The 16783-nt window shown below is 41.1% G+C and overlaps 1 protein-coding gene across 1 annotated transcript; it reads right to left on the bottom strand.

Moving 5' to 3' along the window:
• Window positions 1–1038: 1038 nt before the first annotated feature.
• Window positions 1039–16573, bottom strand: LOC129866721 (TBC1 domain family member 15-like). The gene is made up of 17 exons (XM_055939556.1): window positions 16469–16573; window positions 15746–15841; window positions 15579–15653; window positions 15030–15186; window positions 14520–14727; window positions 11531–11633; window positions 11167–11376; window positions 9558–9686; window positions 9183–9286; window positions 8862–8956; window positions 5929–6045; window positions 5653–5753; window positions 5450–5549; window positions 2452–2549; window positions 2136–2252; window positions 1920–2006; window positions 1039–1778 (listed from the first exon to the last, which is right to left on the bottom strand). The coding sequence occupies exons 1-17, from the start codon at window positions 16490–16492 to the stop codon at window positions 1578–1580; spliced, it is 2022 nt and encodes a 673-aa protein (XP_055795531.1). The 5' UTR covers window positions 16493–16573; the 3' UTR covers window positions 1039–1577.
• Between the last annotated feature and the right edge of the window lie 210 nt (window positions 16574–16783).

Below are 16783 nucleotides of genomic sequence, written 5' to 3'. Positions count from 1 at the left end.
ACCCATCTATTGCAGAGGACAGTAGATCCCCATTCCATGCAGCCCTTCACTCACGAATAGCTCCGCATTGTTACAACATTTGGGAAGCGCACGGCGATGCAGTACGGAGCTCGATTTTGCCTCCGCTATTTCTTCAAACCCTCCATACGGAGCCTCAAGATCACACTGCCAGAGCAAGCAAAATTGGCTTTAATACTTCACACAGCAGTGAAATGACAAAATGTGTGACATTTCTGGACAACTTAATGGAGGAAGTCATTTGAAGACCAAAGGGTGTTTACCATGTAAACATTGGAGACAAAGACTAATGCAGGTTGTTGACATTATGGAAGAGTGCTTGAAATCAAATAGGATGAGGTATTCTGGCAACACACCAAGAACACAACAGCTATGTCCCCATGTGAATTAGGACAGGGGACTAATGTCTAAAGTAACATGAAACAGGTCTTGTAAATAGATAGGGTATAGAAGACTTATCAGTGCCTGGACACTACTGTACTTTCATCCAATTAAACTAGTCATTTCCAAGCAACTGCAAAAGTAAAGATGGTGATGTAGTCTTAATCCAAGGTTGAGTGCATTTTCAAACAATGAGATGGGAAAGGTGTATCCAAGGGGGAAAAAAATGTTTTACACCATAATGAAAACAACAGTATAAATACATAGTGTTCTTAGTCATTGGCGAAATGACAACACATGTAACATATACAAGACCGGATGAGTGAAAGAGTTGATTTCCTAAAGTGGCCATTTCACTAAATGGGCCAGAACTCACTCGATAGTTTCCTTCCTGGGCCAGATACAGACAGTGCACAATTCAATATGTTGGAAAGCAAGCTAAATATTGTATTAAATAAACAGTCACCCCCAAAAAATTGACATTTTGTTTTTGCCAAACCGGTCAAAGGAAGTCTTTCTTACAGGACAGTGTGTGTGTGCACACATTTCCTCTAACAGGGTATGAAATATATATGAAATGGAAAAGAAAGCTTCCCTCAATAGGAAAATATCAGACCAAAGTAACACATTATACTCCAGTACTGAGTACATAATTAAAGGCTATACTTTTATTTTGATTAAGGGAGATGTTTTGAGTTTTCTTTTTCACAATTTTCAATTTGAAAAGGGTATTATTGTGACAGAGCATTAAGACAAAACATTTTACAGCACTTTTGTAATTTACTACCAAATTGATATCTGGCTAGATCTTGATAAAGTAGTTGTTTGTTTTTAAAACGTAAATCAATCAACATGTAATACTTGTGTGTGTGATTCAGGAAAAAGTTAGTTGAAATAATAACAGCATATTATTACTTTACAAATTAAACTCACCTTGCCAGTCTTTACAAAAAAAACCTTAGCAAGGAGGAATGACTTATTTAAATGAAAGACAATATGGTACAAGAAATTACAAAAATAATAATTTTAAATCCTTTTTACATTATTTTCTCTTCATATCTCTTCTTATAGGGCTTTGATAAGCTTGCTTCAGTTAACAAATGATCCAATAACCGAATCCAAAATACTCATTCTGGTATGTGGACATTGCAAAGTCTCTGTGTGAATGATATTGTTCACTATGATATGAAAGTGACTTTGCAGCCGTTTTGAGGGGGTTCTCTGTAATGTCCATTGTGACCATTAGAGAAGACCTCCTGTCTCTGTGTGGGTCTGGGGGACTGAGGAGAATCAAGAGTCCCAAACTCCCGCCCTTCTAATCTGGGAAGTTCGCTTTCTGTGTTGAATCCCAGGATCTCAATTATTGAATGAGGCAAATCCTGAAAGGAAAGAAAATAAGAATATGTAGATTATATACAACCAAGATGTAACCAATATGTAAATCTGGACCTGCATAGTTTATTTTAATTGACTCTTATGGACTTTGAATTGAAAGTACAAAATGACATCCTTGACCATACCTTACAACTTCTGATTTGCATACAAATAGCCTCTGATTTGTGAAGGATTTCTTCAATGTCCAGTTTCATTGAGAGTTCATTGATGTGCTGGATTAACATACAAAACAATGACATTTAAAACTAATTCCCTTGGAAAACACTCCCAACAACCGTTCTTGAAAATGTCTGATATTTTTCAACTGACAAACCAGTCAATCTGCAAATGACTGCTGTTACCTTGAGGATCTCATTGAAGCCATAGTTTTCCTCCATGATTTTCCGTTTCTCTGAGTCTAGGATGGCACAGCACACCAGCAAATGGAAGTTTTGGCAGGGCAAGCCAGTCCACATGACCTAAGCAAAACCAGGAAGTCTTATTAACAAGACCTTTCAGAATACGAAGATAAATCATGAACTCAAAAAGAAAAATTGATAAAATCATCAACTTGAATCATTAATCAAATCTCATAGGCGAGAGACTGACATTGATTTCCCCCTAAATGATGACACTTACGCTAAAGGGTCAAAGGTATATGGACAGAACAGAACTCACCTCCCACATACGAAGAACATCTGGATAACTGAGCTCCCTCTTGAAGCGGATCAGCAACCACCGGAAACAGAAATACAGGTAACCTGAATCCTGCGACTCTGGAGGAACCAAAACACACGAGGAGAAATCAGAGGAAACCAAGGATGAAAGGAATATTGTTGAACTTGAATTTACAGTGCCTTCAGACATTATTCACACACCTTGATTTCCCCCCCCACATTTTGTTGTGTTACAGCCTGATTTTAAAAAGGATTACATTTAGATTTTTTTTGGCACTGGCCTACACAATGTCAAAGTGGAATTATGTTCATCAATATTTTTACAAATTCATTAAATATGAAAAGCTGAAATGTTTTGAGTCAAGTATTCAACACCTTTATGGCAAGCCTAAATAAGTTAAGGAGTAAAAATGTGCTTAACAAGTTGCACAATAAGTTGCATGGACTCACTGTACAATAATAATGTTTAACATAATTCTGAATGACTACCTCATCTCTGTACCCCACATATAAAATGATATGTAAGGTCCCTCAGTTGAGCAGTGGATTTCAAACACAGATGCAACCACAAAGACCAGGGAGGTTTTACAATTCCTCGCAAAGAAGGCCACCTATTGGTAGATGGGTACATTTCAAAAAGAAAATCAGACATTGAATATCCCTTTGAACGTGGTTAAGTTATTAATTACACTTTGGATAGTGTATTAATACACCCAGTCACTACAAAGACACAAGTGTCCTTCCTAACTCAGTTGCTGGTTAGGTAGGAAGCCAGTCAGGGATTTCACCATGGGGCCAATGGTGACTTTAAAATAGTTAGAGTTTAATGTCTGTGATAGGAGAAAACTGAGGATGGATCAACAACATTGTAGTTAATCCACAATACTAACCTAATTGACAGAGTGAAAAGAAGGAAGCCTGTACAGAATACAAATATTCCAAAACATTCATCCTGTTCAGCGCCAAACATTTATTTTTTGATCCATCAGACACTGTGGCAGGTAGATTACAAAAATCTACCATCCAAGTTGAATTTTACCAGCCAAAATATTTTTCTCCCACTAAAATTACACCAGCAAAACACACAAAAAAAAAACTGATCAGCATGCTTTGTATAATGTTTCTAAAACAATACATGTGCTACTAGTAAGAAGTAATATATGTTATATTGTTCAATTACAGTTTTTTGTGACCCAAGTCTTTTAACCAAAATATCACAGATGAGACAAATTTTCACCTGCCCCTTTAAGGGTGGGATGTTGCCGTGGTAACATGACTTTCACTCAGCTCTTCACCTGTGCATGGCCCCCAGCCAGGCAGCACGAGATGGGATAGGCTCCATAGGAATCGTAGTTCTTTTGACTTTGTGCAAATATTTTATCTATGAAACCAAAACGGCAGAAATACTTTGAAAACATCCACAGCAGCATTTATTTTACTATAAAATGTGCTCATACTTGACTATTTCTAGTCACAAATACGAGTGAAATTCTCACACTGTGGAGCCCTGACCACCCGCCAACGTGGCTGGTGAAATAGACATCTTACCCGTCAGTGCCAAAATCTACCCGCATTTGGCAGGTGACAGGTGTTCATTTTAGGCCCTCATCCTGTTTGCAACAAAGCACTAAAGTACTACTGCAAAAAATGTGGCAAAGCAATTCACTTTTGGTCCTGAATACAAAATGTTGTATTGGATTTGCCTCAAACACAACACATTACTAAGTACCACTCTCCACATTTTCAAGCATAGTGGTGGCTACATCATGTTATGGGTATGCTTGTAATTGTTAAGGACTGGGGAGTTAAGATCTAAAAAACGTTTTAAAAAACTGAAGGGAGCTAAGCACAGACAAAATCTGTCTGCTATCCACTAGACACTGGGAGATGAATTAAACTTCCAGCAGGACAACCTTTCACAAGGCCAAACCTACATTGGCGTTTCTTACCAAGAACACAGTGAATGTTCCTGAGTGGCCGAGTTAGATTTTCAAGTAGATTTAAGTCAAAATCTATGGTAAGACCTGAAAATGGTTGTCTAACAATGATCAACAACCAATTGGACAGAGCTTGAAGAATTTTTTTAAATAATGGGTAAATGTTGCACAATCCATGCGTGGAAAGCTCTGACAGTTACTCAGAAAGCTGTAATCAAAGCTGTAATCGTTGCCAAAGGTGCTCCTACAAAGTACTGACTCAGAGGTGTGAATACTTACATAAATGAGATCTCTATTTCATATTATATATATATATATATATATTTTATTACCCCCCTTTTTTGTGATTACGACCTTGTCTCATCTCTCTCAACGGGCTTGGGAGAGGCGAAGGTCGAGTCATGCATCCTCTGAAACATGACCCGCAAAACCATGCATCTTATCACCCTCTCGCTTAACCCAGAAGCCAGCCGCACCAATGTGTCAAAGGAAACACCAAAGTCATCCTGCTGGTGCCCGGCACGCCACAAGGAGCCAAGTAAAGCCCCCCCAGCCAAACCCTCCCCTAACCCGCTGGGACAATTATGTGCCGCACTATGGGACTCCCGGGCACGGCAGGTAATGACACAGCCTGGGATCGAGCCCCAGGCTGTAAGGATGCCGCAACATTGCGATGGAGTGCCTAAGACCGCTGCGCCACTCGGGAGGCCCCCTGTATTTCATTTTCAATACATTTGCAAAAATGTCTAAAAACATGTTTTCACTTTGTCATTATGGGGTATTGTGTGTGTTAACTCATCAATTTAATCAATTTTGAATTCAGGCTGTAACAAATTGTGGAAAAAGGGGTATGAATAGTTTCTGAAGGCACTGTATATGCAAGACTGCTGTACTGATTGATAATCTGTTTAACATGACATTTCATTTACTTCTTAGGATTTGCCTCAATCTTTACAGTTTAGTAAGCAAATGATAATGTTTTTTTTTTTTTTTATAGTATGCTTTTTCGAAGCTGAACATGAAGAGGTGAATGATAGAGGGAAGGCAGGTGGTGTTACGTACCAAGGTAGTTCCAGAAGGCCAGGTCGAGCAGCCTCAACAGAGCACTGAGCTGGATCAGTTGTGTCTTCATGCCCTGCATCTGCTCCTCAAAGTTCTGGTGCTGCATATGGAGACAGACGCACAAGTCGGGTCATAAAAACAGCACACTCAGACATAAAAGTGAACAAGTCAACACAAACACAAAACAATGCTACATTTCTTACCATATGATCCATGAAGGACACAAAACACCAGAAGGCATCCACCTCATTCTCCATCACATAGAGGATCGGGGAGAGGAGGTCACTCATTCCCTGGACATACCCTGGAGACGAGTACAATTCCCATAACATTAATTAAAAGATGAGCATTACAAATCCCACTGATATGTTACAGCAACAATTTATGAATTATCTTCAATAAGAGACTTCAATAGAATCTATGCCAATCAGACATAAATGATATCTCCTGTACGACTTGGCAATAATGCTATCACTTACCCAGATCAAAATCATACATGCAATACGTCATCAAGATGTCGTGGAGTAACACCAGGCCTGGGTTATCTATGCCCTCATAGAACCTGTTGGTTCGGTCTGTTCTGTTCACATCCTTCTCTGAGAAGACAAGACATTCACAGATGATAAATAAACAACCATATTTAGCCTATTTCAGAAAGGATACACCATACTAACGGAGGCATTTCAGATGCTTCCTCAAAGCTGAATATTCTCAAATCAAACTACAGTAAAACCAATGCAGTAAGAGTTAAAACAAACAAAAGGCAATACATAAATCACCATTATTGTTAAAACCAGGAATAACATGTAAATCAGGGTTCTAAATGAACTATTTTCATTGGTAGCACATGTGCCCAGAACTTAACTTCTCTAGGATAGGGGGCAGCATTCAGAATTTTGGATGAAAAGCGTGCCCAAATTAAACTGCCTGCTACTCAGGCCCAGAAGCTAAGATATGCATATTAGTAGATTTGGATAGAAAACACTCTGAAGTTTCTAAAACTGTTTGAATCATGTCTGTGAGTATTTCAACAGGACAATGACCCAACACACCTCCAGGCTGTGTAAGGGCTATTTGACCAAGAAGGCGAGTGCTAAATCAGATCTGGCCTCCACAATCATCCGACCCAAACCCAATTGAGATGGTTTGGACAGCAGAGTGAAGGAAAAGCAGCCAATAGGTGCTCAGCAAATGTGGGAACTCCTTCAAGACTGTTGGAAAAGCATTCCAGGTGAAGCTGGTTCAGAGAATGCCAAGAGTGTGCAAAGCTGTCAAGGCAAAGGGTGGCTACTTTGAAGAATATATCTTGATTTGTTTAAACACTTTTTTGGTTACTACATGATTCCATATGTGTTATTTCAGTGTTGATGTCTACACTATTATTCTACAATGTAGAAAATATAAAAAATAAATAAAAACCCTTGAATGAGTTGTTGTCTTGAAACCTTTGACTGGTACTTGTAAATGTTTGGTGATGGACATGATCGACCAGTGGACAAGTTGGTTACCAATTATGTAAAGTGTTGGTCCAATGTTTCATGAGCTGAAATAAAAGATCAGACATTTTCTATACCTAAAAGCGCTATCCACCATTTTGTGCAAATTCTTTTACATCCCTGTTAGTGAGCATTTCTCTTTTTCTAAGACAATCCATCCACCTGACAAGTGTGGAATATGAAAAAGCTGATTAAACAGCATGATCATTACACAAGTTCACCTTGTGCTGAGGACAATAAAAGGCCACAAAATGTGCAGTTGTGTTACAACACAATGCCACAGATGTCACAAGTTGAGGGAGTGTGCAATTGGCATGCCGACTTCAGGAATGTCCACCAGAGCTGTTAACAGAAATTGAATGTTAATTTCTCTACCATAAGCCGCTTTGTGTTATTTCACAGAATTTTGCAGTACGTCCAACCCAGCATCAACTGCAGACCATGTGCAACCACACCAGCACAGGACCTCCACATCCGGCTTCTTCACCTGCGGGATCGACTGAGACCAGTCACCCGGACAGCTGATGAAACTGTTGGTTTGCACAAACAAAAAAGTCATGCACAAACTATCAGAAAGCATCTCAGGGAAGCTCATCTGTGTGCTCATCGTCCTCACGAGGGTCTTGACCGGACTGCAGTCTGGCGTCGCAGCTGACTTCAACGGGCAAACGCTCATCTTCGATAGCCACTTGCACACTCTTCACAGATAGCCACTTGTGCTCTTCATGGATTAATCCCGGCTTCAACAGTAGCGGGCAGATGGCAGACAGCGTGTATGGCGTCGTGTGGGCGAGCGGTTTGCTAATGTCAAACAGAGTGCCCAAAGGAGGCAGTGGTGTTTTGGTATGGGCAGGCATAAGCTACGGACAACGAACACAATTGCATTTTATCGATGGCAATTTGAATGCACAGAGATACCGCGGCGAGATCCTGAGGCCCATTATCGTGCTATTCATCTGCCGCCAACACCTCATGTTTCTGCATGATAATGCAGAGCCCCATGTCACAAGGATCTGTACACAATTCCTGGATGCTGAAAATGTCCCAGTTCTTCCATTGCCTGCATACTCATATATATCCAGAATTTTAGCACAGCCATTGAAGAGCGCGACAACATTCCACAATCAATATCCTGATCAACTCTATGCTAAGGAGATTTGTCGCACGGCATGAGGCAAATGGTGGTCACATCAGATAGTGACTGGTTTTCTGATCCACGCCTCTACTTTTTATTTAATAAGTTATCTGTGACCAACAGATTCATATCTGTATTCCCAGTCATGTGAATTCCATAGATTAGGGCCTAATGAATTTCTCAGTTGACTGATTTCCTTATATGAACTGTAACAACTTGAAATTGTTGCATGTTGCATTTAGATTTTTGTTCAGTGTAGATCTTTTTCAGGGGTCGATCGGTAGGAGCATCTCCTATAGCATCCGCTTCTTCCGGTTAGTAATTTTCATCATTCGTTTTTTGTTAGAGAAAGCTTAAATTCCGCTGCGTTTCATTGTTGTTGTTTAGCTTGCTAGCTAATGCCATTACTTAGCTTACAAAAAGGGGCGGCACAGTTCTGGAGGGAAAGTTTGCATAAAAGGGATTGGTCGTGCCTGGCTTGGGATTTTTTTTAGTTAGCTACGTTTAAGAATTTATAGCATTATGATTGGTTATGATTTGTAAACAATGTATCAGCCTGTCTTGTTTGAGCAGTGAAGAGAAAAGAATTGTGGCGAAATATGGTTATGCATTGAGTTCTTTTATTAGATAATTGTTTTCTTTTACGGTGCTACCAAAATAAAAGTACTGGTCGCACAGCAAAATGTTTAGTCAAGTAGAAACCAAATTGGTAATGTATGTACTGTTATCTCCGGCTGGATCAGCCTGATAAGACAGCAGGGTGAATGGGATCGACATTTACCTATCAGGCTCCTGAAGTCTCTCAACCTGGAGTTCCTCCTCTCCTGCTCCTCACTCACCGACTTCCACTGGAGCTTCATCCTGAAGTACTCATCCCTTATTCACCAGGGAGAAAACAAAAAGGAAACACCTCACTTGGACACTTTACTCATCTTATGTTTCACTCACATAGCCTACGCTGGTTTAACAAAGGAAAATGTCAACAAAGGCTGATCATTATTGTAAGACCACGTTGGCCACTTTGATTAGTGGTGATAATACATTTGTTATAATAAAAACAACAGCTGTTTCAAATATGTCTGTCTTGGTAAAGCACACATACGTTTTCCTCCTCTGTAGGCCTTTCCTCTCCTCGTAGGTGCTGTCCCAGGGGTAATACCCCAGCAGAAACTTCCAGGCCTCTTTCCTCACCGCATGGCACAAGCCCTGCAGGATCAAGACATAATTTAGAAGAATGACTTTACCCAGAATTGATAGTTACCACAAACGAATATACAGAGGGCCAGTTTCCCAGACACAGATTATATGAAGCCTAGTCCGGGACTAAAAAAAGCATGTCAGTTCCTTAGAGATTCTCTGTTGAAAGGTAATTTTAGTCCAGAACTAGGCTTAATCTCTGTCTGGGAAACCAGCCCAGAGTTTCACTGGAGAAGGTGCTTTACCAGGTCCTCTTAATCTCCCCATAAATTCAACATACCCCTTTGAATATTATTTTCTTGAGGTGAGGCACATTTTTCATCCTTCCTCCCTTCTCCTGGTGCTCAGCCCAGTCCTCTGCAGACAGTGGCTGCCTCCTCGTCACCTCTGGCCTTGCTCCCAGGTCGATCTGAGACAAACAAATCACTAACCAATAAGATCATGCACTCCTCCGCACTGTACGCATGTTAAAAGACAAACTCCAGCTGAAGACAGACAGAACCGATACCACTGCCAGAGAATCCATTCATAGGCACTAGACCAGGGTTGGCCAAGCCTCCTCCTGAAGAGTTACTGGGTGTCCAGACTTGATTCAACTCTGCTCTAACTAGGTTGGACAATAGAACGAGTCAAAATTCACCCAAGGCTGAAAAAGGAACATTTGCAGAGCTGGAACACTAGCGTGATGCCATAGCAAATGAATTGAAAGGAACCGTCGCTGAGCCCTTTCTGACTGGAGTGACACCAAAACATTTCTTCCTTTTTATTTTACCACTACAACCTGTTTTTAGGACGAAACTGAAAAATAACAACTCCTGTAGGAAGTAAACATCCGCTCATCGATGATGTCAAGTGTGCTTATGTCTTTTTCCACATCTTGTTACGCCTTACTCTAAAATGTACGAGTTTTTCCCCCTCATCAATCTACACACAATACCCCATAATGACAAAGCAAAAACAGGTTGACACACATTTTTTGGTAATTTAATTTACATTTTTCTAATTTCATTTTGCTAAAAATGAAAATGTAATATCCCATTTACATAAGTATTCAGAACCTCTACTCAGTACTTTGATGAAGAACCTTTGGCAGTGATTACAACAATGAGTCTTTTTGGGTATGACGCTATAACCTTGGCACACCTGGTTTTGGAGAGTTTCTCCCATTCTCCTCTGCAGATCCTCTCATGCTCTGTCAGGTTGAATGGGGAGTGTTGCTGCACAGCTATTTTCTGGTCTCTCCAGTGATGTTTGATTGGGTTCAAGTCCAGGCTCTGGCTGGGCCACTCAAGTACATTCAAAGACTTGTGCCAAAGCCAATCCTGCTTTGTCTTGGCTGTGTGCTTAGGGTCGTTGTCCTGATGGAAGGTAAACCTTCGACCCAGTCGGAGGTCCAGAGCAGGTTTTCATTAAGGGTCTCTGTACTTTGCTCCGTTCAGCTTTCCCTCGATTCTGACAAGTCTCCCAGTCCCTGTCGCTGAAAAATATCCTCACAGCATGATGCTGACACCACCATGCTTCACCGTAGGCGAGTTGGTGCCACCATTCTAAATATAACTAATAGGAGCTGGCATGGTGAAAAATGCCCTAAAATAAAGGACCGTTTTTTAACGACAACTTAAACTACAGCAAGCAGCTGGGACATATGGTAATATTATGAAACTGGGCTCCATGGCAGATGCAATGAACTAGTTATAAGAAAAAGGGCATTTTGTCCCAGCCTACTCTAACACACCTCACAACAGCCCTACATCTATAACAAAGCCTGCACATTCAGTAGCTGTCCAAGTAGGACGGTTGGCCTGTTTCCCTTTCAGACCCCACAGCATCTTGGGGTACCAGGGCTCATGGCCAGAGGTGCTGTTATGTCATACTCTCCATCCACTCACCCTGGTGATGACCTCAAAGCCCGGCTCCTCCTGCTGGTTGATCTCCAGGCCAGGGATGACCTCTCCCAGTCCCAGGATGTCCAGGTCAGCCATCTCCTCCAGGGGACGCTGCTGCTGCTCCAGCTCTGGACCACGGAACGCATCGAAGATGTAGTTGGTGACCTTGGAGAAGCCCCCCAGGGTCGTCACGTACGGATCATTCTTGAGCTTCTGTAAGGGAAAACATGTTTTAGGAAGGCAAAAATAAGCTTTTCCCCCCCCTGTAGATATACATGCTAGTTTCACAACCAGTCATTCTGGTTAACCAGGCTAGGTAAGTGACAAATGTATGACAACTATTTGCATGACAATAGTAGCCTCTTACAGTAACAAGGCCGTAGTTGTTGTCATCCAGAAGGTTCTCGAAGGACTGAGACAGAGCTCTGTTGGGAGTGCTGACCAGTAGGCAGGTTTCATCATCCGGGGCCCTGAAAACACGAGGAAATAATGTATATCCATTCTCGACATCAACCTAAAGTTAGAGATCCCGAACATACGAGTGAGCATGCATTTCAGAAAAAGGTGTTCACATCAAGGCTGTATGAGGGGAAGAGACGCAACAAGATAATGCATAATCCTCAGAAACATTAAAGTGTGCTCTCTCCTTCATGCAAAGCAGGTAAAGCACCCTGATAGCCTCAATATCCAATTTCATATATTTTTTTAACGGGTTAACAGTTAGTCACAAAAATACAATATTTATTGGAAGACATGGTACAGGGTGAGATATCATTCTAACCAGACGCCTGGCTGAAAATGGCCGGCCGGCACTTAAAGGTGGGTGCACTATGCAGAAATCGCACCGCCATTTCCTGGTTGCAAAAATTGGAATAATTTGCCTGATTTCAGTTTGTGACAAAACAAAGTACAGTGTAGAAAATCATTTCACCATCTAAATCTGTTTAATATATTTTCCATAAGCAGAAATATTGTCTTTTCAGCTGGTGTACAAAACTGAAAGTAAAAGATGCAAAAACAAAACTTAATGGGAAGCGTAGAAATAGCACACACAGAGCAGATCTACCGACTTGCTTTCAATCAGGACAGACCTATAACAATAATTTGTGTGAATTTTGTTGGGTCGCCTAAAAAGTTACATAATGCAGCTTTAATTGAAAGTAATCAGTATGAAAGGCCTTGATAAGAATTTCAACAGCTATATGCGCTGACTGAAAGAGGAACAGTGCCTCTATAGAGGGAATTACATGATGTTATATTGGGCTCAAACAGAAAGCCTGGCTCTATCATGGAGGAGAAACTGCCCACTAACCAGTCAGACAGAAGAGGGGATAGGGAGAGGAAAACCAAGTGTTTGCTATAAATCTAATTTTATTTGTCACATGCACTGAATACAACAGTGAAACGCTTACTTACAAGCCCTTAACCAACAAAGCAGTTAAGAAAATACCAACAACAACAAAATATATAAATGTAACAAATAATTAAAAAGCAGTAACATAACAATAGCGAGGCTATATACAGGGGGTACAGGTACAGAGTCAATGTGCGGGGGCACCGGTTAGTCGAGGATATGTGGGAGCACCGGTTAGTAACCCTCATGCAAATCACTAACATATTAGATAAGAAACCCCATGAAAATGCTAAGTGTTTCAGGTGGTGAAAACCCCCTCTATTGAGCCAAAACATAGATTTCCTTAACTACCCATCTTCTATCTACCAATTAATTCCAGAATGGTATACAACAAAGCATACTAAATCTACTCAGGCTTTTATAAATCTAGTCAGCTTCAGTTAACTTCACATTCCAGGTCAGACGTTATCCGTACAATGACGGTGGATATTGCTCAGACAGTATCCGCCTGCTGCTAACTCTAGCAGGCTTGTAACGGTGGGCTAGTTGAACACCAAATTATTCTGTGAGACAATGCTGAAACATCAAATCAAATTTTATGTCTCACATGCGGTGTATACAAGAGGTGTAAACCTTACTGTGAAATGCTTACTTACAAGCCCTTAACCAACATTGCAGTTCAATAACTAGAGTTAAGAAAAGACTTACTAAATAAAATAACGAGGCTATATACAGGGAGTACGAGTACCGAGGAAATCAGCGGGGGTACAGGTTAGCAGATGTCATTTGTAGATGTAGGTAGGGGCTAAAGTTAAACAGCGAGTAGCAGCAGTGTCAACACAAAGTCAATGTAAATAGTCCGGGGGGCCATTTGATTAATTGTTAAGCTGTCTCATGGCTTGGGGTAGAAGCTGTTAAGGAGCGTTTTGGACCTAGACTTGGCACTCGGGTACTGCTTGCTGTGCGGTAGCAGAGAGAAGAGTCTATGACTTGGGTGACTAGAGTATTTAACAATTTTTTGGGCCTTCCTCTGACACCGCCTGGTATAGAGTTCCAGGATGGCAGGAAGCTTGGCTCGACTGATGTACTGGGCCCTACACACTAACGACAACGACCTGTCTTATGCATATTTTGTTTTATTATTGTCCCAGAGAGGACGCCTTTAATTTTGAGCTATGGAAATATTTTATACAGACAAAAAAAGTTTTTGGTTGTAATTGTAACGTTTCAATAGATTTTATAGGCTACTAAGGGTGGCCCACCTTCCGCCACGAAAGCCTTAAAGGAGCTGTGTCTTATTTTGAGAATGGCTTCTTTGCCTATTCAAGCCAAAGGACAGAGTGCAGCCTACATTTTTGTCTGATTCTCTATGATAAAAAAAGATAGTAATGCATTTTATTTTGTCAGGTGGTTCCTTGCATCATACAGTGATGTAAAAATGGTGTTAGACTTTTTATTTTTGGACAAGTGATTTGAGCTTTCGGACAAAAAAAAGTTAATGTCAAGCTGTCTACACACTCATACAGTGTTTTTAATTTTGAGTCATTGTCCACTGTTGCACCATTCACTGGCCTTTGGTAGAACATACAGTAGTAATCAACAAAATAATCATCCTGTGATTCAAATGGGCTCAGAGGATCCCTCTGCTGGTGATTCACCACACTGCGCTCACTACAGTCACATTACCAGGCCTACATAACATCAGAGGTCGTTTAGCGTCCACGATTGCACTTAGAAACAAACTGTAATCATGCAATAACCATGGTATCGAATGGAATCAGAATATATTAATGTCTGATCCTGGTTCCTCTAAGTTTTTTTACTAGCCACTTTTTCCTGACCACTTCTGCTGGCTCTTGTTTTCTACTGTAAACCACTTGACCACTGCAGATGTAAAAAGGGCTTCATAAATCAATTGGCTTGATTGATCAATCGTCAAATAACGACTTTTTTCCAGAACCAGTTGGACTATTTTAGCAGACCAGAATACTGAAGCACTCACTCAGTGATCAAGGCATATCTCCTCAAGCAGTCCAGGAAGTCTTCACTACCCCCTTGGTGGAAGTGGAGGACTGGCAGGGAGGTGGGGGGCTCCTTCAGTCTGAACATCAGGCGGGACGAGCCCTCCTCCTTCACTGTGATAGACCTCAGGTCCCACAAACTGAAGGTGAAGGCCCACTTGCTTTTCTCATGCGTGTGGTTCAACGCACCTGGAAGAAAGCAAAGAAATTAATCCGGTTTCATTCTGACCTCATCTGGTGATGACCTCAACATACAATTCAAACTATGTTCAGTCCTTAATAAACCATAGTGGAGATTTACAAAAGGAAACATTGGCAAGAGATTCTCATATCAAACCCACTTCACACAATTTAGTAAACTTCTGCTGTAAGTGAACTTCTGTGTTAAGTGAACCCATCTGAACAAATCTCATGTTACATGTAGGAGGCATTCTTTTGGTATCACCCGGCATCGGGTGAGTTACAACGAATGCACCCAATTGTCCACCCACCCTCTCCGTTGGAGCAGGGTTTCCTCTTAGGAAAGGAGACTGCGTTGATCATGTCCCACTCAGTCTCGTAGCTCTGCTGCTGCTCTACCACAGCCTGCTGAGGAGTCGACCTCTCCTCCCCGGGACACTGGGCCCACTCCATCACCGAGCTGGAATCCTGGGGGAATGAAATGGATTCACCTCGTAAATGACATGATGAATCAGGTCTTCACCCATTATCATTCAAATTCTAAAGGCTTAAAACAGATGTGTGAATGGTGTTGCTAAATATTGGAATTCTTGAATTTGCTGAATCATGAAGAATGTTTATGGAATGTTGGTTCCTGGAATACTTATTGGAAGGCGGCTGTTTGAAGAGACTATCCCCATCAGCAATAGTTAACAATTGACAAACACACACAAATCTTCAATAAAGTTCTGTCAGATAATATCCTTAGTTAAATGCATTACCAGTTTTCTTTCCAATTTACATAGCGATATAATGCACAAAGTTACTGAACAATTGGTTGGCATTTTGGTGAATTAAACATTCCAAAAGAAATGTCTAACCTTGCCAGCACACAACATGTTGGATGGATCAACACTGTCCTCCAAGGGTTTGTATTCCACGATAGTTTCACCATCCTGGTAATCATTAAAAACACAATAAGCACACATACAAGTTCCAGGAATTCACTAACTGAAACGCAATCAACAACTCAGGAACTGATATCAACCTTATCAATGAGCCGTAGGAACCCAGAAACAAGGAGATCTGGCTCTTCACCGTCTTCGTTTGAGTGTATGAAAACACCTTCATGTTCAAATAACACCTGAAGAAAAATACAATACAGCAGGAAAATCAGCTATGGTAACAATGGGTGAATTTATTTTAAATTCTACATAATAATCTTTCTCAATACACTAGCCAACAACAGTATTTAGCTGTATAGTAACGTTAAATGCAAGAGTACTTGCCAAAAAAAAAAAGAGACCCCCAGACAGCTAGCTAGGGAATCCAGAGAATTGAACTAACTGGTCAGCTAGCGGGTGAGCAAGCGAGGTAGCAACTAGACCTGCAACGAGCTAACGTTAGATGCTAACTGAGCAGTCACTTGGCCAATGTATGGTTGTTTTTTCAAACTACAAGAGGAAACTGATAGTATCAGGTAGTTATTTACAACACACACAGATTCATGAAATTCAACTACCGAGATCTACTTATATGCTTTCGTGGCATTGTTGTGGGCTGTAAAATAGTTAGCTGGCTACCTAGCTAGTTTAGCAAGGAAAAACAGCTGATTGACACCACCAAAGTGGGTCAGCTCAAGCGTTTGTATGAACAGAATCTCCTTCCCCACGGTTATATTCACATTCAGTGATAGATGCATCTAAATACGAAAAAAAACGGAGAAGAAAGGCGCAAAGGCGATATTCCAAAAGTTGTGCATTTTCAGTACCTTGGGAGGAGTATCAGCCGCCATATCGCCTGCTTGCACTCACGACGACGTTGCACAGTGCAGCTCACGTGCCTGACAGCTTCAACAACAGTGACAAGTCATCTTCCGCATTTCCGGGAAGCGCATGCGCATTTAGCTCAGGCGTTACCACGCAGACGTGTAACTCCTGATGGTTAATTGCAGCAACTGGAGTACGTTGTCCTGTGAAATTGGCGTTTTTTCACAAGCAGTCTTTTGATGTGCTGGGCTTTGTGGTACAAACACAACTTTTCACCCCATAAATGTTTTATATGGAATAATCGGGCGATACCGAAA

The sequence above is a fragment of the Salvelinus fontinalis genome, chromosome 12, assembly GCF_029448725.1.
Source record: "Salvelinus fontinalis isolate EN_2023a chromosome 12, ASM2944872v1, whole genome shotgun sequence".
NCBI lineage: Eukaryota > Metazoa > Chordata > Actinopteri > Salmoniformes > Salmonidae > Salvelinus > Salvelinus fontinalis.
Note: the sequence above shows the minus strand (reverse complement) of the source record. Positions and strands in the feature narration are given on the sequence as shown.